Source organism: Muntiacus reevesi, chromosome 2 (assembly GCF_963930625.1).
Source record: "Muntiacus reevesi chromosome 2, mMunRee1.1, whole genome shotgun sequence".
In the NCBI taxonomy this organism is placed as follows: domain Eukaryota; kingdom Metazoa; phylum Chordata; class Mammalia; order Artiodactyla; family Cervidae; genus Muntiacus; species Muntiacus reevesi.
In genome coordinates this window covers 231,398,704-231,423,008 of record NC_089250.1, presented here as the reverse complement: position 1 = coordinate 231,423,008, position 24,305 = coordinate 231,398,704, and the positions used below count along the sequence as shown (strand labels likewise).

General features: G+C 50.4%; 1 protein-coding gene across 2 annotated transcripts in view; it reads left to right on the top strand.

Annotated features, from left to right (window-relative positions):
* The window catches only part of ZNF423 (zinc finger protein 423), a 343,906-nt gene that overhangs the window by 100,431 nt on the left and 219,170 nt on the right, over positions 1 to 24,305 (top strand). For both annotated transcript variants that reach the window (XM_065925285.1, XM_065925284.1), the window contains exon 3: positions 6,347 to 6,547. In XM_065925285.1, the coding sequence (XP_065781357.1) occupies positions 6,347 to 6,547 (201 nt within the window). The remainder of the gene's footprint in view (positions 1 to 6,346; positions 6,548 to 24,305) is intronic.

Genomic DNA, 24,305 nt, shown 5'->3' with positions numbered 1-24,305 from the left:
GCCCACGGTAGGTGCCTAATCAATGCGTCTCGGGTGAATGAAGGTGAGCACAGATGAACGGGTGTGACTGTAGCTTCTGGAGTGTCTCATGGCTCTCATATTCTTCCCTTGTTTTCTGTATCCTGGGCGTGTGGGGACTGCTCCTGGCCTTCCACCTCACTGGGCAGGTCCTCAGCCCTGGGACCCCAGAGGCGGGACCCTCAGTGGTCCCTGGTTGGTTTTCAGGGTGCCCAGGACCCTTGATGGCGGGTCATTCCCCACGGTCAGTCCCAGGAAGGAGATGAGGTTCTTTCTGACTCTCGTGCTGGAGGGGACTGGGGCCAGAGGGAAGAGACCCTCATGGGTGTTCTCAGGCTGAGCCTCTCTCAGCTGGCCCCGGGAAGCGCCGAGGCCCTGACCGTCCTGACTCATGAGCTCGAGAAGCCTGGCTGAGAAGGTAGGACATGTCCTGTTCCCAGACCTGGCAGCCTGTGGGCAGCCTGGCACCCCGGGGCCTCTCCCCTTTCCTTTTCTCTGGCAGTGGACTCAGCCAGCTGTCCCCTGCTCAGCGCTTTCACGGGCATTCTCTTTTTTGCCCTCCCGTGTAGTGGTTAAGAGTCAAGATTATAGGCAGAAGACCTGAGTTCGATTCCAGGCTCTGCCCTTCCCAGTGTACATGATTGTGTGTGGTCCTGAGCCTTGGCTTCCCCCTCTGGAGAGGGGAGATATTAACTGTATCTCCCCCATAGGCTTACTGTGATGATGGGATGGGAGGATGTAAGGTAGAAGGTACCCGAGGTGACCAGCATCACTCAGGGTGCCAGGGGAGGCAGCATCTGGCTTGGGTGGGGAAATGCACTATTCTCTCATCAAAGGCAGTAAAGGTGGAGTGTTTTGTTATTGCCGCTCTTTGTTCATAGAAGGTTCCCCAAGCCCATATCTGGGACTCAGGGACTCTGGTGTGGTGTAGGAGGGATTAGCCTGTGTAGGTGTACCTTCTTCTTCCTGCTTTGAAGAAGTTGGCAGAACAGATTGGCCCCATCATATGTTAGGTTGAACCATTTGAGATTGCCAGTATTTGGCATTTTTGACCCACAAAGATGGCAACTTCATATGGTTGAACTCAATACTTACCACACAATAAACAGCCCTGTAACCACTTATTCTTCCCTTGCTTCTATCCATATTGACACTCAGAGTCTTGTTTCTTTGAGATCAATTCATTCATTCATTCACCATTTACTGAGCATCTACTATGTGTCTGTACTAGGGGCTGGGGAGACAGTACTCAGCAAAACAAACAGAGCTCCTGCCTCGTGAGCTTATGGGGACACGTTGCAGCTATCAATGGCTATGTAACGAGGTACCCCAAAACTCAATGACCTAAAGCAGCAATTATTGCTGCACACAGTTCAGCGGGAGACTGGACTCAGCTGGTGCTTTCACTTAGAAGAGTTCTTATATTGTTGTGGTCACGTGGCTCTTGGGGCTGCTGCCTTCTGAAGTCTTGTCTGGGCTAGGTGTCCAATATGCTTCATTCCTGGGGCTCGCAGAGGGTGCTGGCAGCCTGGAGCACCCACACTTTCTTTATGTGGCTTCGGCTTCTCGTAGTAGGGCAGCTGGGTTCTCAGGAGTTGTGTCCCAGGAGACCCAGGGGAGGCTGCATTCTAGTTTCTAGCATTGGAAGGAGTCACCAAGGCCAGCCGGGCCAGAGAGGAATTGTGTGTGTGTGGGGGAACACGTTGATCCCTCTTCTTCTTCTTTTTCTTAACTTTTATTTATTTATTTTTGGCTGTGCTAAGTGCTGCATGGACTTCTAGTTGCGGTGAGTGGGGGCTACTGTCTAGTTGAGGTGCGTGGGCTTCTCATTGTGGTGGCTTCTCTTGTTGCAGAGCATGGGCTCTGGGGCACCGTGGGCTTTGGTAATTGTGACTCCTGGGCTGTAAGGCACAGGCTCAGTAGTTGCTCCGCGGCATGTGGGGTCTTCCCGGATCAGGGACTGAACCCGTGTCTCCTGCATCGGCAGGCGGATTCTTTCCCACTGAGTCACCAGGGAAGCCCTGGGTCCCCTTTTTTGATGAGAGAGGGCAAAGTCTTCCTCCACAGGAGCACATGGGATGGGAGTCGTTGCTGCCATCCAGGACAAGTGCGGCTGCCATGGGAGGCGGAGAGTGAAAAATCAGCCTGTGAGGGAACTGGGAGCTAAGTGTGCTGACAGTGAAGGAAAGGGGACCTTGGAGAACGGATGATGGGGATCTGAGTGGCCTTGATACTCAGGTCTGCGGGGAGTGAGGTGGGTGAAGAGTTACAGCGGAGCGGGAGTGTGAAGCCCTTGGGTAAATACACTTGAAGCTAAGGGATGGAACAAAGGTCTGTGTGGCTGTGGAGACAAGTGGAGACACCCAGAACCCTTGCTGGGCCTTGGGGGTCGCCAGCAGGACCCTGCAGGTGACTCTGGAAGGTCGGACGGTTCCTTGACACTTGAGACTCCCTTTTCCACCGAGGCTCTGCTGTGGGGAGACCATGTAGCAGAGTGGTTAAGAGTCAGGCCCAGCTGGAGAAGACTCTTGAGAGTCTCTTGGATAGCCCGGAGATCAAGCCAACCCTGAATATTCATTGGAAGGACTGATGCTGAAGCTGAGGCTCCAACAGTTTGGACACCTGATGTGGAGAACTGACTCACTGGAAAGCCCATGGAGTCGCAAAGAGTTGGATGTGACTTAGCGACTGAACAACAGCAGTAACAGCTGTCTTTGAAATCTGCCCCTGTGGCCTTGGTGAAGCATCATCACCTTACAGAGTCCCAGCTTCCTCAGCTGGAAGATGGGGCTGTGATGGTGCCCCGTTCATAGGGCACCAGGTCGGCTGGTGATGCTCGCTGCTCTGGGTGGACCCCTGGGCAGAAAGATGGTGGTGTGCACACAGGAAGACACCCACTTGTGAGTTAGCGGAGGTGCAGTGTGTGGCCCGGCAGGTCGGGAGCTCTATTAATGGATGGAAGGGCGGCCTGCTTGGCGCTGATTCTGTTTCCTGTCCCGAGCTCGTGGCCCTGGGGAGAGGGCCCTGTTGGAAATTGTTTAGTTTAGGCCTTCCTTGGCTGTCCCCTAGAGAACTTGGGTGAGGCTGGAGGGAAAGGCCCCAGCGGCCCATTTTTCGCGAAGTCCTTCCCAGCCCCAGGGTGGGGGGAGAAATGAGCTCTACTGACGTTGTTTTGGGGGCCCTGGTGGTTGCAGGGACCTGGGGTCAACTGTAGCTTAGGCTCAAGGTTTCCACGATGGAAACTCGAGGCAGCCCTTGGGGTGGGGGCTCGGGAGGGCTGGCGGCGGCTGCTGGGCTCTGCGTCCCTCTGCGCTCTCAGTCAGGACCCTCGGGGGTCTCTGGCTGGATGAGGGCGGGACATGGGCCAGCAGGGCCACCCCCGAGGAGCCAGAGCCGGGTCAAGGGAGCGGGGAAGGTGTGCTCCTGATGGCCCCAGGGGCTCACTGAGCAGCCGCTGAGGGTGGGCCTGGGAAGAAGAGACCCAGAGGGTGCCCCAGGGACACTGGCACCTCAGCGCTCTCGTCTCCTGGCCTTGGGGGTCTGGGGTCCAGGCCTGGAGAAGGGTGAGTGACTCCACGTCAGAACTTGTAGGTTCAATCTCTTATGTGGCTCTGGGTGGCCTCTCAGAGCCTCAGTTTTCTGAGGAAAGCTGGAAAAATAACACCATTTTTCCCGATCGTGAGGCTCAGAGGCTGGGTCACACGAGATTGCCTTACAGACTAAATCTTCGAGCAGGATGGAGGGCTTCCTGCTCTCGAGGTCTTGGTTCTGTTGACGCAGCAGAGGGGCCCCCGGGGACTGGGTGTCCAGGGAAGTCCCGCTTCTAACAGTACTTCAGGCTGTGTGACCCCCGGGACCTCGGGGTATGGGGTCCCCATGTCGCCCACCTCCCGTCTTCTGCCCCTCTCTATGTGGCCGCCTTGCCTTCCCATTTAGGAGACAGCGGTGGGGAGGTGACAGTTCCTTAAAACAGATTTATACTCTTGGATGACTTTATGGGTTTTTGCCTTATAAAAACCCACGAGTTGACATTCTGATTTATCTGCTCCTGAGTCAACAGGATGTACCAGATTTAAAGAGATCAAATGCATTGTAATGTTTGTGGTTCCAGTTGTGGATTAGATGAGCTATTATGGAAAGTGCTGCCAAGTAAATATGGCAAAAAAAATATAACAAGGGGATAATTTAAATATGTCTATTAAACTGTGTGTTAAGTAAAGTAGCACCGGCGTGGTGCTGAACGTAACTTATTATCTGGAGACTTGGTGTAGTAGATAAAGTGGGAATTATGGTTCTTTTTTCCCCCCTTCAGAACATTTTTTTTTTTGTTGTTAAAGGAAGAGACTGTAAACTAGGAATTTCAGAGACGGGAGCTTGACTGTGTAACCATGGCTGTGTGATGACTTATAATATTGAAGGCTCCAAATGATATTTCTCATTTCTTTGCTTTCTATTTCTTGCCGTCGCCGCAGCAGCAGATCAGATTTCCTGAGATAAATATGCTGCCTGGCTTTTAATGGGATTTCTGTATTGCCGGGAGTTGGCGTGTTCTGATAATAAAAGGACCTAAAAATTGTACATCCCTTAATTGGTAAGAAGAGAGATGTTTTGATGGGCCACAAATGGAAACATTGATTTTTACTGCCTCTGTGCAGCTCCAAGCGGCGTGTCACGCCACGTTCCCCGCCACGGAAGGCGGCAGCTGGCTCTCCAATGAGCTGATTTGTGTTTGTAGGTTCTTGATGTCGGGTGCTTGGGAGTGCGCGTTCTGTGCGGACGGGGGAATCGGAGCCCTTATAACATTATCTGTTTCTAAATTGAAATATTTGTAGGACCGTGGCTTCCACCTCAAATCGAATGCATTCTTTGCTTTGTTCTTCTTTCTTCCTTTGGCGACCAGTCCTTGGGGGTTTACAGGCTGTGTGCCAAAGGCTTTTTCTGTTACTGTGATGTTACGGGCAATATACACACACACACTCACACAGGCACACATACATACACATGCACACATACATACACACACCTTTGCATATGAGTGTATGTTTGCATCAGTGACTTTACATGTAGTAGAGATTTCTCTCTTTAGTTTAAATAAGCGCTAGTTTCTGCACAGGTTGATCTGTTTCCCAGGACAGACTGTGGGAAGAGATGACAGGCACTTTGATTTTCGATTCCAAGTCTCTGTATTTTAATGGGCAAGTTTAATCCACTGACATTTATTGGGATGACTGATATATTTTGTATGTAATATTTGCCATGTATTTTTTTGCACTTCGGTTTACAAGTTCTTGTTGGGTCCTGTTTATCTCTCAGATTGAGTCTTTGCTCCGTGGGGAAGTACACTGGTTAGGAGTCAGGATGTCAAGGTCAACATCTGTCAGGGGCTAGGCATGGTACAGCCCCCTGGCTGAAGGCAGGTGCCTTACCTGTGAAAGGGGAATAACAAAGCTGCCCCTCTCTGCAGGGGAGGGGCAGTGCCAGAGTGGAACCAGATGACCACCTGAGCCCCCTTTAGCTCTGGGATGTGTAAGACTGTGAAATGGGGCTACATGTGTGTATTTGTGACTTTGAAAATGCACAGAATGCTATGCAAACCCAAAGCATCGTTATCATGATCATTAATCATGAGTTCAGTTTTCTGTACAGTTTATCCACTGGTTTGCATGGTGCTAAGCGTAGACTTGGTATTTTATTTTAAAGAAGTTGGTCAAATGATTCCAAGGCTGGTTCTCACTTTCTAGGCTGATACTGGGGTGCAAGTGAGGGCTCAGGTGCCTTTGAAGCAGCAATTTGACTGTCCTTGGTCCTGCAAACACATGTGCTTCTTTGATTTCAGAATCAGGACGTCTTTACAAAGAACTGCCAACCTCTCACCACATTGAGAGGCATGTTGTGTGGAGGGTTAGTCTGGCTAAGAGATCTCTCAGCTTTAAACCACAAGGCTTTAGGGGAAACTTAAAGTTTGTGCATTAGGAATAGCTGATCAAAACACTAGAGAGGTGTGTGAGAGAATTGAGTTTTTAGGAGACAAAATGCTAAGGCATTTTCACCTCCCTAACGGGTCACGACCCCCAGCATCCACGCACAGAGGGAAGATGACAGGAAATCCCTCTAGAAGATTTGCACCAAGAATTAAATAAGCTAGCTGAGAATTATGGCACCACATGCTACAAAAACCCATATATTAATATACTGAGAGGTGTCGAGGATAATGGACCCTGGGAGGTAGAGTAATTAAATGTATCTTCATAAATGCGGGGCGATTTCTTTTACAATGCTTTCCCCAGACCCTGTCAGCTGACATGGACTGTATTCTTCCTGTTGGCAGGAGGCCTAGAAGGAGAGCCGGAGTGTGATCGAAAAACCAGCCGTGCGCTGGAAGACAGGAACAGCGTGACAAGTCAAGAGGAGAGAAATGAGGACGATGAAGACATGGAGGATGAGTCAATTTACACCTGCGATCACTGTCAGCAGGACTTTGAGTCTCTGGCAGACCTGACGGACCATCGGGCCCACCGCTGTCCTGGAGGTAATGTTAAATAGCACTGGGATTCTGACAGGTGGTTATACGGGTAATTGGACATAGCAACAGCTTGAAGCCTCAAGTGAGATTAAAGAATTAATAATGTAATTTTACAGTTAATGTCATTTTATTGTGGTGTCTTGGGTACCCTCTTCAATAAAATTAAAAATAAAAGCAACAGCTTTGCGGCAAGCAGGAGTTAGGTGGAGGTACCCTGTCCTTGCTCCCCAAAACTGCTGTCTGTGATCCATGACCCCTAGGTGGGTGGGTCTGCACCCTGGATTTCTGGAAGGCCTTTTGGAAACCTAGCAATTAAGAGGTTATTAGTGCAAAGTTAAGCAGCTTAAGTGTGGAAAGCTGTGTGAAGGAGTGAGCTCTGAGGCAGGGCTAACGATGGGATGGGGAGAATTTCAGAAGCCAAGAGATGCGCCTGCAGAAAGGGACCTGGTTCCGCCTCTGCACTTGGCCTCTGCTTCTCTGGGTAGAAGGGTGGCTGTGAGCAGTTTTAGCTAGACCTGACGATGGCCCTGTGTTCTGTTTACCAGCTGCCTCAGAGAAGGTGGACAAGGCCAGTTTCTAGGAACGATTTAAGACTTCATGAGTCAAGTGTGTTCATGTGTCTGGGATATATGGGGTGTGAGGGGTAGGAGAATGGGGGCATGTGTATTCCCTGGAATGTGGCAGCCATGCTATCCCGTTAGGGTTGACATCTTCCCAGGCTTTGAGCAAGGAGGTCAGAGCATCTGTATTCCTTACATAGCTATCCTGAGACACTTTCTTCTATTGTGATTGTTGATGCAACCTCTTGGGTGCTGGTTTGTGGGGATAGGACCTAAATCTCCAACAAATACTCCAAGGAGGATCTGACACCTGTTTTGGGAGGGAAATTTGCTGGTGGGAGGTAGGTTGGGACTCAAAGTCTTATTCCCTCTACCTGTCAGGCTGTCTTGGAAGTTTGATAGCCGAGTGTTTGGGGAACTTTGCTATGACTTTTCCTCTAGTGACATCTGTACCTGCACAGCCCTGGATGGGCCAAGTCCTCACTCTCAACCTCTAAAGGGAATCGATATCAAAAACAATGGACCCAGGAAAGATGCAAAGTTTTGAACTGTTTGGGACTCAGCAAACCAAATCCCAGTCATTTTGGAATTTGTTAATATTTCTGTCATTGGCAGAGGAGATGGCCAACTTAGATGCTTAGAATCAGAATTGGAAGGGATTTATGCAGTTGGATTTTCCAGTCGTCTTATTTCCTGGGGGGAAATATTGAGGCATTGAGACAGACAGATGATTACTTAACCCAGGTCACATAGCAGTTTGCTGACGGAATCAGGACCTCCTCAGCATCTTGGGCTACAGACTCTCATTCTGCTTGAGAAAATAGTCGATGCTGGTGTAGTTCTTGATTAGCCACGAACTGAAGTGAAATCTTAACTATAAGAGAGTGAACTATTGGTATATATTTTAAAAACAGTTAATCGATCTTATAATTAAAAGCTATTCTTTTTATGTTCTATCACACTGCTCTCGTGTAGTTGTTAAAGCAGGGCTTCTCAGTTCCACTACTGAGTGATGCTTTGTTGAGTGTCTGTGGCTCTTGGAATGAGGTGCCATTCCTGGCACTACCCAGACTCTTCCCTCCTCCAGTTCTTCAACATCAAGGAGATTCTTACGTCTGTTAGCACACTTTTGAGAATGGTGGTGCTTCTAGGTGGAGAAGGGAGATTGGGAGGCTTTGGGGCTATATGTGGGAGTCTGTATTGGCAATTTTAAATGGTAGCTATTTGTCCTTTGGTCCTGGGCAGGACTGTCTTCCCAGTGGCGGTCTCTTTTCTTCACAGCCTCAGACTTTGGCGGAAACCACGGCAGCCCCATTTGCAGGGTCTCCAGCCATCTTTATCGATGCATCTTTATCCACCAGCTCCTCTGCCTGCTTCCTGACAGGACCCCACTAACGACCTCCACTGGGACATGGGAACCAGGAATACCCCCAAACCCTGGAGCATTGGACAGGAGTCAGAGATTCCTTGAAAGAGTACAGGAAACAGCCTCGCCTAATAGCATCCCTGAGAAATTCATTACCACCCAGTCAAGGCATGACCCAGTCTGGGCAGGTCCCCCGAACGTGGAAGAGAGATGCAAGGAGTTATTTCCCCCCGTTCTTAGGACTACTCAGGGACAGGATATACTACTGGGAATTGTGTGCATATTATTCAAAACAGGGCTTCCCTGTTAGCTCAGTTGGTAAAGAATCTGTCTACAGTGCAGGAGACCCCAGTTCGATTCCTGGGTCAGGAAGATCCCCTTGAGAAGGAATGGGCTACCCACTCTAGTATTCTTGGGCTTCCCCAGTGGCTCTGCTTGCAAAGAATCCTCCTGCAGTGTGGGAGACCCGGGTTCGATCCCTGGGTTGGGAAGATCCCCTGGAGAAGGGAAAGGCTACCCACTCCCATAGTCTGGCCTGGAGAATTCCATGGACTGTATAGTCCATGGGGTCGCAAAGAGTCGGACACGACTGAGCGACTTTCACTTTCGCTTATTCAAAACAGGTCCCTACCGAGGACGCCTCCAAATATCCTTGGATCATGTGGTGATTTTCAAACTGCGTCCTCAGAGGTGTCTCTGGGGCTGACTGAGGGGCTCTGAAACCCACTCCAGACAGAGTTGGTACCTTAAAAAATCTGTTTTATACGTTGAGCTTTAGTTTAACATCTTCAAAAATTGGCCTCTGCTTTAAAACTTCGGAAATGGTACAAAAATGCAACCGCAGGCCCTCCTAGGCCAGCCTCAGGGGTCTCTGCTGGACGCTCATCCTTGGTCACCTGGTCGCAGTACTAGGGACAATGCAGGTGGGCATCGCTGCCCCCATGGAGCAGACTCTGGAGGGAAGGGTGGACACTTTGCAGCCCAACAAAGACCGTTTCAGACAAGGATCGAGAGGACCCTGCTCTGTGAGGCCCGGCAGGCTCTGGGTGCTCAGCAGATGCTTCTGAGGGAACAAATGAGTCTTGTTTTGAGAGAAGGTGGAACCTCCCTGCTGTTGAGGATCTGAGGCCTGAGGGCAGTGTATCTGTCCATTGGAATCCGGCTTTGGGTGTGAACAAGAAGCTCTCCTGCAGAGGGCTGTCCCCCCGGAATGCGGAGGCAGCACAACCCTCCCCAGCCGGGGTGCCTGGAAAGCCCAGCTCAGGGGACAATGTTTGTGGGGTTCATCTCGAGTGTGGCCCTTTCTATTATTATTATTCATCTTTTACTGAAGTATAGTTGATTTACAATGCTGTGTTAATTACTTCTGTACCGCGAGGTGACTCAGGTATGTACGTTCCTTTCCAGTATGGTTTACCACCGGATATTGAATATAAGGTCCCTGTGCTGTAAAGTAGGACCTTATTGTTTATCTGTTCTCTATACACGAGTTTGCATCTGCTAATCCCCAACTCCCAATCCCTCCGTCTCCCTGCCCCCCGCCCCTACCTTGGCAACCACAAGTCTGTTCTCTCGGTCCACGATTCTGCTTTTGTTCCATAGATAGGTTCATTTCTGTCACATTTTAGTTTCCTCGAATGTGGTCCTTCTTTGAACTGCCCTCTGGTGGAGTGAGCTCCGGGCTCTTGCTGTGGCGGTTGGGGTGGGCGTGGGGGCATGGCCTTGTTCCATCAGACTCCGGGAGAGTGGGGTCAGGTCTAGACAGTTTCTGCGGTGGGGATGCTCCTCATGCAAGGGGAGCCTCCTACCAGCATGGTGGTGATGGCATTCACCGGGAAGCTGCCCAGATCCTCCACCCTGGACAGGCCTGTCTGCACTGACGAACACTGGCTTCCAGAGGTTTCCTCGTGCCTCAGCAGGAGTGGCAGTGCTGGGTCCAGGAGGGCTTGTTGAAGTGTGGGCTTCCAGAACCGAAGGTAACTCCATTGAGACCTGTTTGTATTTCTCTCTCCCTCTTTCTCCATCTCCCTCTCCCTCCTTTGTGTCTGCAGAGAAACCGACCTTAAACCCACAAGTCACCAGACATTGCGTCTTTAAGACACGAAGTGAAACAAGCAAAGATCCGGTCCTCTCTGCCGATGCTCCCACCCCCAGCAGCTGTCTGATTGCTCTTTGTTCCCCTCCAGTCCCTGCCCACAGGATAACAAACGTTTACATGCTTGGAGTTGTGGGCACTTAGCATCTTATATTTGGCATTTGTTACTGAACATTTTCCGAATGGATTCTCACGTTGGTCTTCTGCATTATCCTTTCTGGAGAGCCCTTCTTGTGAAGCTGGGTTACTGGTAATGGGTCCATATACTGTAAAAATATAGACCAATGTGCCAGTAGGTGAGGATTTTTGGAGCAGAGTAGATAGAGGCTGACTCAATGTGTGATGGACTTGTCTGTTCCTGATGGAGTAGCCTTTGTGGGCACCAAGTGGGGAAACGGCTGGAGTGTTGGGTTGCCGTCTGAACTAATGATAGAAAGTCCCCATTAATTTCGGTCCCACTACAGCGAATAATGGGGAACAGGGAGTGAGCTGAAGTTTACATTATGCCATTTCTACAGTGTTGGCCAAGCATGTCTGGGCCCTATAAATGGTTGAAGGGGGGTGTTTTCCATTATTTTTTAGGAGCCAGGAGGATATCAAGTGCCTTAGAAAGTATCTTTGAGAACTTCCTGGGGCACTGTGGAAGAAGGCATGAGAGGTTTGATTTACCCCGGGGGCCGATTCCAGTTTTTTATGTGCTTGTTAAAGCAGGTCACCCATGGACCTTCACTCTGGATTCAGGTGGAACTTTTACTGCTTCCTGATACAGAAACTATTGCAATACTCTGTGACTCAGACTAACCGTTCATCGGTCCATATTAATTAGGTTGACTGCCTGAGGACATCTGGGTGCTGGATCTACACGTTGCAATGCTTTAGATCCGCCTTCTCCAACCGTGTCAGGAGCAGGGCTGCGCTGTGTCGGTCTCAGGACAGGTGGGTCCCCAGGACTGGAGCACCCAGTGGCTTTTGCGGGTCCCTAGTTTCTTTGCCAGGCATCCCTCTGGCACCATTTGGGGTTTCGTTATAGGTGGGGAGTGGTGAATGGAGTCTCTCTAGAAACTGAGGCTTTTCAGTCTGGGCTCCAGGCACTTGCTCTACAGAAGAGAAATTGCCTTTTAGGACCTGGTAGGATGGCTTGAAATAGGTGGGGTTCCTGCTGCTCTCTGGGAGCTCTCAGGGGCTTCAGTCCTGACACTCTTCGTATATTGAGCACCTGTCACATGTCAGGCCCTATGGGACTCACCCTGGAATGTGGCCCCTAGACCTCCCACCACCTGCTCTTCTCTGCAGCCCCTGCCCCATTCAGCCCCCAGCACTCACCAGATTCTAGAATTTTTCTGATTCTTTTCGATGTGTTTCCCACCCATCTCCCCTGCTATTACCAGGCTTTGTGGAGACAAGAGTCATGTCTGTTTCATTCCCTCTTATGTCCTAGCCTGGTGCCTGGTCCACAGTGGTGCTTAATAGATGCTTGCTGAATGCAGGGCCTATCTCACCTCATCCTCATAACAGTTCCTGCCGGGAGGTCTTGTTCTTCATCTTTCCGCCCCATTGTACCCATTGGATGACTGAGGCTTGAAGTTAGGGGGTCTTGCTCAAGCTTACAGAGCTGAGCTAAGATCTGAGGTCTAAACACTTAGTGGTGGGAACACAGACTGAACTCCAGACGACACAGCCTTTTTGAATGCTCAACTTCAGAAAAAATAAGAGAGGGGAATTTGTTCAAATAGCAACAGCAAAAAGTGTGCTCCCTGTGGGTTAATTTCACTGCTCCCTGCCCCTACCCCTGGCTACCCCCCCTTTCCTGGGGATTGGGACCAAGTAGTGTTTCCTCAGCCCTTTTGGAAAGGCAGACCCTCCCTTTCTGGCAAAGGTGAAATGCTGCTGTGTAAAAAGCCGGGTGGAAAGTTAATTACACCCTGGTTTGTTCAGCTGTGGCCAGAGTGACCTGTGGGCCCTGATTACAGGACTGGGGCTGCGTGGAGGCTGGCCACCTTTGCCAGCCTCGTTCCTCTCCACCGGCTGGCCGGAGCTCGCCTTTGTATGCCGGCTCAGGCCCTTTCTCGCTCCGGCAGCATGGGTGGGGCCCCTCCCTGCCTTCCTGCTTGCTGCGCCCCTTGTGCTGGTTCCATTTGAGCAAAACCGAGTGGGCGCGGGCCAGCCTCTGGGCGATGCGCTGCCAAGTGCGCAGGTGCGGGACGCGGGTTCCTTCTGCCCTTGGGGGGCGCACAGCGCCTCGGTGTCAGCCGGCGTCTCGCAGAGCAAAAGGCCTGGGGGCTGGAGCACAAAGAATCCCCCCACCTGAAGAGCTTTCCTTCACGCGAACAGCATCTGGTCACAAAACCCAGAGCAAGAAAGAGTCCCGCTTATGTTAGCCGCAGAATGTATAGGGCCAGGAAGGAACCCACGGGGGCATCATTCAAGTGTTCGGAGTGAGCAAACAGAATCAGCTACTGGGGGACACAAAAGAGGCTTAATTAAGTGAAAAGGCAGAGCTTGTTCTTGAATGGAAGGATTTGATATCATAAATACATCAATTTCTGCGAAATTAACCTATTAATGTTAGCCAGTGAAAGTAACAATAGGCTTTGTTTGGACATGGACAAGCTGATTCTAAAGTTCATGAGGTGGAACTTCCCTGGCGGTCCAGTTGTTAAGACATCGTGCTTCCACTGCAGGGGACACAGGTTTGATCCCTGGTCCAGGAACTAAGATCCTGCATGTTGTGCGGTCAAAAAATAGAAAAACAAACGGGCATGCAAGGTTAGGAAAGACTGTTTCGACGAAGAGGCCTCACAGGAGGGACTGGTAACTAGATAAGATTTTAAAACATGTTCTGAAGTGGTAGGATTCTAAGTAGTGTGGGACAGACCAGAGGAATGAAGAAAAGACCAGGAATGGACCCAAGTGGAGCTGGAGATTAGGCACGTGAGAAAGGTGTTGTTGCACGTCAGCAGAGGAAGATGGATTGGCCAGTCAGTGGGGTTGAGAGGGCACGGTGGCCATCCTGAAAAACGACATTGGATCCCTCCTGCATCCTAACGCCAAAACAAATCCCAAATGGATCAGAAATCTAAACAGGAAAAGAAAACTTAAAAACATTGAAAGAAAACATGATTTTTTTTTTAAAGATTGTTGGAGTGGGGAAGCCTTTTCTAAATATAACCCTAAACCCAAAAGCCATAAAACAAAGGACAGAAATGTTCAACTACACAAAAATAAAACACTTCTGCATTGCCAAAACTGTAGTAAATCAAACCAAAGATACATATCACAGGCAAAAAAAATATTTCCCTTAATGTGTGAGGAGCTCCTACCAACACTAAGAAAATACCCAATAAATCAGCTGCAAAGGGGGACAAGGGCCAGTCTGCTCAAAGTCAGCACCCACTCAGGTTGGTTGGCTTCACCCTGGTCATTAGATCTGTTGAATATCTCTCATGTGCCCAGAACAGAAATGGAACCAGAGAAAGTAAGTTGAGTCGGATCTTAAACACTCAGAAGATTCAGAACTACCTTTATAGTAAGAGAACTGCACATTTAAACCACAGGAAAATACCACTCTTAACCCATCTGATTGGCAAAGACCAAAATGTTTGCCAGCCCATCATGCAAGTGTATCCTTGATGCCAAAGCTTGGGCCCTGTTCTCTCTGACCCCAGGGTTGCCTAGGCCTCTGGCTAGAACACATAGTAGGTGCTCAGGAAATGTTTGTTGAGCTTGTCCTCAAGGAGGCTACTTGAGGTAAGAGGTAGACGGAACAGGTTTCATGAAGGAAGGATTCTGAGCTATCAGATAGCAAAAATAAAGGTTCTAGGAAGCGTGCTGGGATGTAGTAGGTCTTCAGCTAATATGTCATCAGAAGGGGGAGTTAGAGAAGGAAGAGATGGTTTATTCATTCAACAAATATTTATTGAGCATATATTGTAGTTGTTGTTCAGTCACTTAGTCATGTCTGACTCTTTGTGACCCCATGGACTGCAGCACACCAGGCTTCCCTGACCATCACCATCTCCTGGAGTTTGCTTTAACTCATGTCCATCAAGTCAGTGACGCCATCCAAACATCTCATCCTCTGTCCCCCGCTTCTCCTCTTGCCCTCAATCTTTCCCAGTATCAGGGTCTTTTCCAATGAGTCAGCTCTTTGCATCAGGTGGCCAAAGTATAGGAGCTTCAGCTTCAGCGTCAGTCCTTCCAATGAATATTCAGAGTTGATTTCCTTTAGGACAGACTGGTTTGATCTCCTTGCTGTCCAAGGGACTGTAAAGAGTTTTCTCCAGCACCACAGTTCAAAAGCATCAGTTCTTCAGTGCTCAACCTTCTTTATGGTTCAACTCTCACATCGGTACATGACTACTGGAAAAACCATAGTTTTGACTGAACTATGAACTATGAACCTTTGTCAGCAAAGTGATGTCTCTGCTTTCTAATGCACTGTCTAGGTTTGTTATAGCTTTTTTCTCAAGGAGTAAGTGTCTTTTAATTTCATGGCTGCAGTCATTGTCTGCAGTGATTTTGGAGCCCCAAATGAAGTCTGTCACAGTTTCCATTGTTTCCCCATCTGTTTGCTATGAAATGATGGGGCTGGATGCCATGATCTTAGTTTATTGAATGTTGTTTTAAGCCAGCTTTTCCACTCTCCTCTTTCACCTTAATCAAGAGACTCTTTCTGCCATTAGGGTGGTGTTATTGTCATATATGGGGTTATTGGTATTTCTCCCGGCAGTCTAGATTCCAGCTTGTGCTTCATCCAGCCCGGCTTTTCACATGATGTACTCTGCATATAAGTTAAGTAATCAGGGTAACAATATACGGCCTTGACATACTTCTTTCCCAATTTTGAACCAGTCCATTGTTCCATGTCCGGTTCTAACTATTGCTTCTTGACCTGCACACAGATTTCTCAGGAGGGAGGTAAAGTGGTCTGGCATATATTGGGTAGGCCAAAAAGTTCATCTGAGTTTTTCTTAACATCTTATGGAAAAAACAGAACAAACTTTTTGGCTAATCCAATACTATGTGCAGGGACCCTTCTGGGTGCTGGGGGTGGGGTGGAATGTGGGAACTATTTATGTGAATAAAAATTAACTCACTGGAGAAGGCACTCATTTCACAAAAGCATTTTTTTGACTTGTAAGATGAAGTACCATAGGTACCCTTGAAAGAGTTGCCTTCCCCAGTGCTTTTAAAAGGGGTTTCCATGTCTAGAGATGTCACTCCCACAACACTTAGGCCAGATGCTGTGTGTGTCTGCCTCTTGGCGCACTGCTATTTGGGAAGGTGGGTGACTGGCCAGCCTGGGTCTGGCTGTTGGCGAGGGGGAAACCTTCCCTAAATTGCCTGCTCCCTGCCCTCCGAGTTCTCTTAGAAAGGTGCCTGGGAACGCAGCAGGCTGCCTGCGGCTGTGGCTCTGTCTGGACAGCTGTCCCTGGCTCCTGGTGGTGACATGGAGGGAAGTGGTTTTCCAGATACCAGTGCTATCATCCATCTCCTGTGAAGCCTGCAGGTTTGCAGAATGTGTCCCCCTTGCTTTGATTATGTAGAGCAAGCATGGCTCTCGCGTGGTGGGTCTGCAGGTCTCTCCAGAATTAGACACCAAATCTGACAATGCAGAAGGCAGGGGTCAAGGTGGGAAGAATCTACATTTCTTTTGGTTTTCATGGGAAAATAAGTGTCTCTGTGTATGTCCTGAGGTTTTGGAGGACTCTGCAAAGGGGAGGGAGTCTTTTCCTTTTTTCCCCACATAGCCAGCTTGATCACTGTGATGGTTTTGTGGATCACTGTGCCCACAGGTGGGCCAGAGTGGAATCCGGGTGTGGTGGCTGACACTGGGGTGTTTCTGCTACAAAGATCTTTGGGCTGAGCCTCTGTGTGTAGACCCTGGAGCTGCTCTGGGGGAGTGGGGAAGATTGGGCTCTTCCTCCCAGGCTGGACCCTGGCTTCGGCACCTTTCTTGGCATCAGCCAAAGCTTCCATTGACTTCCTGTCGTTGGGCCCAGGATGTACATTCAGCAGGATCTCAAGGTCCTGGGAGGAGAAAAAAACTCCATGACCCTCAGGTCAGTTGCATGTGTATTCCCGATCTGTCTGGGTCTGGCCTACTGTCATCCATTGCAACTTAGATGATTTCAGTGGGTACATGTCACGTCATCAAGTAGTGATGCCATACCTACAGTATTGCCAGGGCAGTGTGTGTGTGTATGAGAGAGAGAGTTCCTGTCACAAAGAATGTGTGATCTAGCTGGAAGGTGAAGTCACCATGATCCTTTTGGCTGCCTGGCACATAGTAGGTCCTCAGTTAACATGCTGTCTGCATAAAGACTCAATTCAAACTGACAAGCAGAGAAAAGGAGATTCACTGGCTGAAGGAACTAAGAAGTAAGGCCAGCTTCAAGCATGTTCCTCTAGACATGTCCTGGGCTGTCTCCACAAGGGGTCCCAGAGCCTCTGGGCTTCCACTCTCCTGACTCAGCCTCACCAGGAGAAAGAGTAGCCTCTTCCAGATTGCCAGGACACAGTCCTGAAGTTCACTCCCCGTGACCAAGGCTCACCCCTGGAGTCACTTGGGGAGACAGATGTGTCTATTAGCCAGGCCCCGGGTGGGAGTTTTGGGGGCCAGCTTCATCCAGACCCCTGTACTAAGCACTTTGAAGAGGTTCCCCAGGATGATGGCCAGAAAGCATGGATGTCTTTTCTAGCAGAAGGGAATTATATGCAGGCACATATGAGGAAATGAAATAGTCTAATCAAATACCAGATTGATAGCTACCAGTGACCAAGTCCATCCACTCTGCTTTTGATAGCGTCTAGTCATCTCATCCCAGGGTTTTAGGGAGGCAGATTCCTCAAAGACCAACTACTCAGAGGTTTCTAACCTTATTTTTAACCCTGTGTACTCAAACACAAGCAGTATAATCAAAACAACCATTATATAAGGCAGATAGATGCAGGGCGTTGTGCTAAAGAGTTGGGGAGAGCGACTTCCCTGGTGGTCCAGTGACTAAGGCTCTGCACTCCCAATGCAAGGGCCCTGGGTTCGATCCCTGATCAGGGGATTAGATCCCCCACATGCTGCAACTGAGTTCACATCCCGTAACCAAAAGATCCCACATGCCGCAACTAAGCCATGGTGTAGCAAAAAAAAAAAAAAGAGTTGGGGAGATTTTGAGCCCCACCTACTTGCCTAGCATCCCCCATCCTGTCCCTGGAAGGGACATCCCCCTTTCAGTCTCCTGGAAGCCCCAGGGTAGCTCTTCAGAAGCCCTGGGCAGTCTGAAAGTACTAACTGGGCGCCCCTTAAGGACGGGTACTTGTCCAGGGTCACGTGGGGAGGCAGTGGCTTGGCCGGTGGCCCCAGGGGGCATGTGATAGTTCCCAGGAGGCAGTGCAGCCCTAGGGGCTGGCTCCTGGTCACCCACATGTTTTCTGATGGGTGGCCCTTCCTGCAGTCCCTGCCTGGCTCACTGGCTGACTGTGGGGCTGTCCCATAGTAAACTGAATTCTCTTCCAGGTGGCACAGTGGTAAAGAACCCGCCTGCCAATGCAGGAGACGCGGGTTCGATCCCTGGGTGGGGAAGATCCCCTGGAGAAGGAAATGACAACCCACTCCAGTATTCTTGCCTGGGAAATCCTATGGACAGAGGGGGCTGGCGGGCCGCAGTCCATGGGGTCACAAAGAGTCGGACACGGCTGAGCACGGAGGCACACCAGACTCACAAACTTCACTCGTTTGGACTAGATGTTTTATTTGCTTCATGTGGAGTGAGTTTGGCCCTTGAACTGTGACAACCTTTGTGGAAGCTGTGCCCCTACTCTGGGGGTCCCCACAGGAGCCAGCTCACCCAGACTTCTCCCTCTTGGTCCTTTGGGGACGGAGCTCTGGGAGAGAGGGAGGTCATGCCCTGGTGGCATTCACTGGCTGCTGGGCCTCCTGGACGCCGTGTGCAGGCCGTGGGCTGGGCTGGAGAGAGGTCGGAGGGCCGGCGGCTGAGTTAGATGGTGTGACGAGGCGGTCATGAAATCACTGCTGTGCACCTCTACAACCTCACCTGGGAAACCCAGTGTTACAAGTCACATCGACTGCCAGCGTCAGGGGGAAGGAGGGTGCAGCCGAAGTATTCCAGAGTCACAGTAGCGAGGTATTTTCTGTAGGTGTCTCAGTTTGTTTTTTCTCCCCATGTGTACATGTATAGCCCCCAAATCTCAGTGTTATTGAGCAAACTCAGGGCCCATTATGTGGCGCTTTTGTCAAGAGTCACAGCTTTTCCTTTTGCATCAAGATCTACAGTGTCATCAGCCTGTCACTCCTTGCCCCCTCCTGTCACCTTTATCACCGATAGGCAGGATACACAAAGACCAGAGCCCTGGGAGAGGCCCCGTGCTTTTCTCCTGGAAGTGCTGGTGCTAATTCCAGCTCCTATTGGGCATAAAGATCTGAAAATTGTGTTCCCTGAGTCATCAACTCGGTTTCCTCCAATTTGAGATTGAAAAGCTTTGAGAAGTGCCTGTGGGTGAAGATGGGAATAGCCTCCAGCTGAATCCTGACCTGGTTTTGGGGTAAAAGAGACAACTAGAGGGGAATTGTTCTACGAGAGTCCTTTATTGTAGCTGAAAACTATTGATGGCCTAGTCCACGTCCCTTAGTTTATGACTCCAGGGACCCCAAAGAACAAAGCGATCTACCGCTCAGAGGAAAAATATGTTCCTTAGAACCTTAGCAGCCCTGGCACGTATTCATTCATTCATTGAGTAACTTTTTTAAGCACCTACTATGAGCCAGGAATTCATCTAGATGGGGGGGATACAGTAGTGAGTGAAACAGACACTCGCTTCTGCCCATCTGGAGCTTATATTTTGGGGGGGTCATTTTATTAATTTTTTTTTAAGTTGGACTGCACTGGTCTTCATTGTGGGGCACAGACTCTTCCTGACGGTGCATGGGCTTTCTCTAGTTTCGGTGTATGGGCTTCTCTTTGTTGCAGAGCACAGGCTCTGGAGTGTGTGGGCTCAGGAGTTTTGGCATGTGAAGTCTCTAGTTAAGGCGTGTGGATTGAGTTGCCCCGAGGCATGTGGGATCTTATTAACAGTTCCCTGACCAGGGATCGAACCCACACCCCCTGCATTGGAAAGCAGATTCTCAACCACTGGATCACCAGGGACGTCCCTGGAGCTTACATTTTATAATACCTAGCTCTCTTTGACTTTGGCCAGGAGATTCTTAAACTGAGCCGTTTGTAGTTATTTTGTTCCAAGGACCTGTTGGCGCCCTTTGTGGCTCATGGTGGTGTGAGGAGTGTGAGAGGGGAGCAGAGGTAGCCGGTTCACTGCCGAAACTGTTAGCATGTTCAGAGGCTGTATCAGCAAAGCAGGATGAGGAGGTGACTGCTCTGTCTCACATGTGGCTGGAAAGACCATGATTGGAGAGGGATTCAGGGGAAGAGGGAGAAGGGGAGGTCTCAAAGTCACGCTCGCAAGTTGGGCAGTCAGGATTCTTGGTGGCCAGTGTCAGAAAATCAAACCCTAATTTGCTTAAACCAAGTAAGGGGATTTATTTGCTCTTGGAAATAGACATTCCAGACACAGGGATAGCTTCAGGTATGGCTGAATCCAGGAGCTCTGGCAAAAGCCTTGGGACCTAATCTTCTTGTATCTTCTGGTTCTGATGAATGCTGCTGTGTTGGCTTTTGGCTCAGGGCAAGTCAAGTGCTCTGAATGGCAGACACAGAAATGTTCTCCAGAGGAAATCAGGGTGCTGCCAGCATAAGATGGGGAACTGGATGCCATCAGGCAGAAGCAGCCCCAAAAGGGAAGCAGCTTGAATCATTTAATCCTTGGCAACTAAGATCCCAGACTAGGTGACCTGACCTCAGGGATAGGGAGAGCTTGGCCAGTCCCACTAGTTCAGCTGGTGTCTCTTCCTGTGATGGTGGTCAGTGGTTATTTTTACTGTCACCTCTGGATAGGATGCATTAATGGAGAGGGCTACCCAGTGGAAGCTGTGTACCATAGCAGTGGGGAATGACACACCCTGATCTCTCTCTCCATCAATCTTGGTACTCCAAGGGACAGAACCAGGACCAATGCAAGAAGCCATGGGTCACCCATTCTGGCCCACATATAATGAGCAACTTCCTGATGGCAAGAGCCTTTAACAGCCTGGAGATGAACACATCGGATGATGTCAGGGGAGTGGATGGCAGGAGACAAGGGGCTGGCACTGATCTATATATTTCAAGTTCCTCCAAAGCCCATGATCCTATGACTGGCATCCTTAAAATGACACCCTAACACAGAAAAATAGAGAACATTCCCAACAAAATGAGAAGGCAACCAAATTTACCTCCTGCTGGCTGGGGCCTGTGGTTCACGGAGAGCAGCCAGCGGGAGACCAGCCTTTCTGTACTCAGGTTCGGACTACTCCCCCCGCCATGTAGCTGGCGGTCGGGAGTGGGAGAAGCCTCAGGGGTGCTGCAGCAGAGACTCGGGGGTGCGAGGGCTTTGGAACAGGAAAAGAGCAAGGAAATCTGAAGTTTAACTCTGGCACTGGTTTAGAATAAAGCTCAGCTATTGGTTGAGCGTTTTGGCAGTGTTTTTAAACACTATGTGCCAGCTCAGGGGAAAAAATGTACAGGGGATTATAAAATGCTTCAATTTGTGTTAAACAGTTTTATTTTGGAGCTGACTGGCTAGAATTTGGCTGCCTTTGGAAATGACATCATTGCTCTGGGGGGAGCATCTGGGAAGACCGAGGCTGCGGGCAGCCGAGCAGGTGGGGGGTGGCTGGCTGTAGGGGGTACACGCGCTCTGGCCCCACCCCACCCCCTCGGGCGCTGGAAGTCTTGGCCTCGCCGAGTGGGTTGGCTGTGCGTGTCAGCTCTGCTGAGTGATGGGGTGATAAGGCCAGATCTGCCCCGGCCGGGGTGACCCCTGCGCGAGCAGGTGGGGGCTGACAAGTGAGGAGATGGGGGGAAGGAGGCCGAGAGGCAGGTCTGGATGAGTGGCAGCCGTCGGTGGCCTCCCAGCCTCTTCCGCGCATCTGTCTCCAGGGCGACTGCGAACTGTGCCCCTCTCCTGCCGCACTTGACAAGAACCCATCCTGCCGACCTGGCCGTGCCTCTCCGCCGCGCCCTTCCCCTTGAGCCGTGAACAGGCCACGCCCTTTCCCACCACAGGGCCTTTGCATCTCTCTGCCCGCGCCCTGTAGGTTCTTTCACTTTCTTTTGGGCTTCAGCTACATCATCACCTACCCAGAGTGGTGGTCTTTGACATCCGAGGCCCCCAACTAAAGTTGGTTTCTTTCACTCTCTATTGAAACATCCCATCTGATATCTTTCAAGGCAGTTCTTGCTTTTTCGGATTTTCCTCCTGACTTGCTTTAGGATTAGTGTCTGCCACTGTTAATAGATGGTGACCCCCTTGAGAGCAGCGACCTGCTCCACCTTTCTGGTGCCTGTATCTGTCTCTGACATTACACAGGGCCTGGCACATAGTAGGTGCTCAGGAAATATTTACTGACTTTGTTGATTTGTTGGAAGCGGCTCAGGTGGTGCCAGATTGTGCCGTTTGTCACTCCTTTGAGTGCCTGAGGACCGGGAATTCTCGAGGGTAGTCTCCTCTGGTCTGGAGAGGAGCCTCGTTCCTCTCAAACACCACCAAGTCACACCTCCCTACCCCTTCCCTTCCTGCCCTGGAATCTGTTCTTCCACCTGCTTCCTGGGACCATAGAACAAGCCAGAGGGGGCGTTCTGCTCTTCCAGAAGAAAGGGACATTTCGCATTTTGGACCTTCAGTTTGTGGTGAAGTCCCTACTACGTGCCAGGCCCTGGCGTCAGGGATGTAGCGGGTTCCTGCCCGCAGGAAGCTTTCATTCTGCAGAGGAGATAGATAATGATGAAGTAAGTAGATAAATACATAATGACGGCCTGGGGTGCACAGGGGGGTGGATAGGTACAGCTGGGTTCCTGCCCCGGAAGCCCACTGTCTCCCAGGGGGAAGAGTAGGTGTGCAGAGGGTGGGAACATCCTTGGGCTCCTGGGGATGGGATTTGAGGAGCCCCAATGGAGTGACAAGTAGGCGGCCTGGAGGGAGGTTTTAAAAAGGTCATATCTTGTGGGGTTGTGCCCCCGTTGAAGGAGTGACAGAGTTGCAGGGAGAAGGGCAGTGGCCACTGACACCTGGGCGGCCAGGTCACAGAGGGTAGGGACTGGAGACCTCAGCTTGGGGGGGAAGTAAAGAAGGACTCTGACTGCCTTTGCCATGTGCTGCTTGTCTCATCACTGAGTTTTAAAATCTCTCGTCACCCTCGTTGATGCCATATTCTACACTGCTCCCTTTGATGTCTTTTTATCACAGTCTTAACAAACACTTTGTTGACAGATTTACTTAAAAATTGGTTAAAGGATACTGTTTTAGGGTCCCCACAGAAAACAGATGGCACTCTCAAACAGGGTGATTGAGGAGCATCTAATAAAGGGCTCTTATGGAGCTGGGCAGGCTTCCCAGGTGGTACTAGTGGTAAAGAACCGGCCTGCAATGCAGGAGACATTAAGAAATTCGGGTTCGATCCCTGAATTGGGAAGATCCCCTGGAGGAGGGCATGGCAACTCACTCTAGTATTCTTGCTTGGAGAGTCCCATAGACAGAGGAGCCAGGTGGGCTACGGTCCGTAGGGTTGCAAAGAGTTGGACACAACTGAAACGACTTAGCATGCACGGAGCTGAGCAGGGCGAAGGGACACCAGCCAGCATTAGGAACATTGAGGACATCCCAGCGGCCTCAGAGAACCTAATGGGATGAGGGGAGGAGTGTTTGCCAGGACGTGGAGAGAGAGGCTGAAGGACAGGGCTGCCCTGTAGAGGAGTGCCCACGGCCTGTGAGCTGGCTGGGAGGATAACTACCCTGACTCTGCCGTCTCCCAGCCTGAAGCCAGCAGGAGGCAGGGGAGGCCGTTGGTCATGCTCCCAGGGGACAGAGCTGGTGGAGGAGTGGGAGGGTGGATTTGGAGGCCTGATGACTAGCATGCTTTGCATCACTCCTGATCCAGGGGCTGGCTTATATGCTGCTGAATATCCGTATTTCCAAGAGTACCCCCATGTTGTCAAAAGGGGAAATGTCCTGTGTGTTGCTTTGGGGATTTTGAGCCACATGTTTGTCTTGGAGCCTGGGGCCTTGGCAGGTTGCTGTGTGGGGTTCGGCTTCTGGCTTTTCTTTTTTGCGGGATGTGGTGGTGCAGAGGGCAACAGTATTGTGATGCCCTGTGATGCCATGGATCCTGGGAATAGAGGAGCAGATTTGTCAGACCCAAGGCCCGGCTCCCGGCAGGTGTAGCTGTTCCAATCATGTCCCGAGCTGCCAAAACTTTGTTCTTTGCATGGATAGAGAATGGAATAGGTTATCATTACAATCGACGCCATTTGCTTCTTAAGGATTGGAGAAATTGGCAAGGAGGGCACTCTTGTGGCCGTCACCGCCCTTGACAGTGTCATTCCATTTATGGCTTCACTGGGGACAATGGCAGGGGAGAAGTCAAGGAAAGCAGGAAGGTCAAGGATGCTTCAGAGGAGCCTCTTTGTTCATTATGTATTTATATCGCACGTGGTTTCCATCCGCCGGCTGCTCCGCTCCCGGGACCCCAGAGGATAAGGCAAAGAAACCCAGGCTCTGAGCACCAAAGCTATTTTTATTTGTGTGCAGGGCAAGGTGATGCGGCTGCTGCAGGCCGAGGTTCAGCTCTCCCTGACA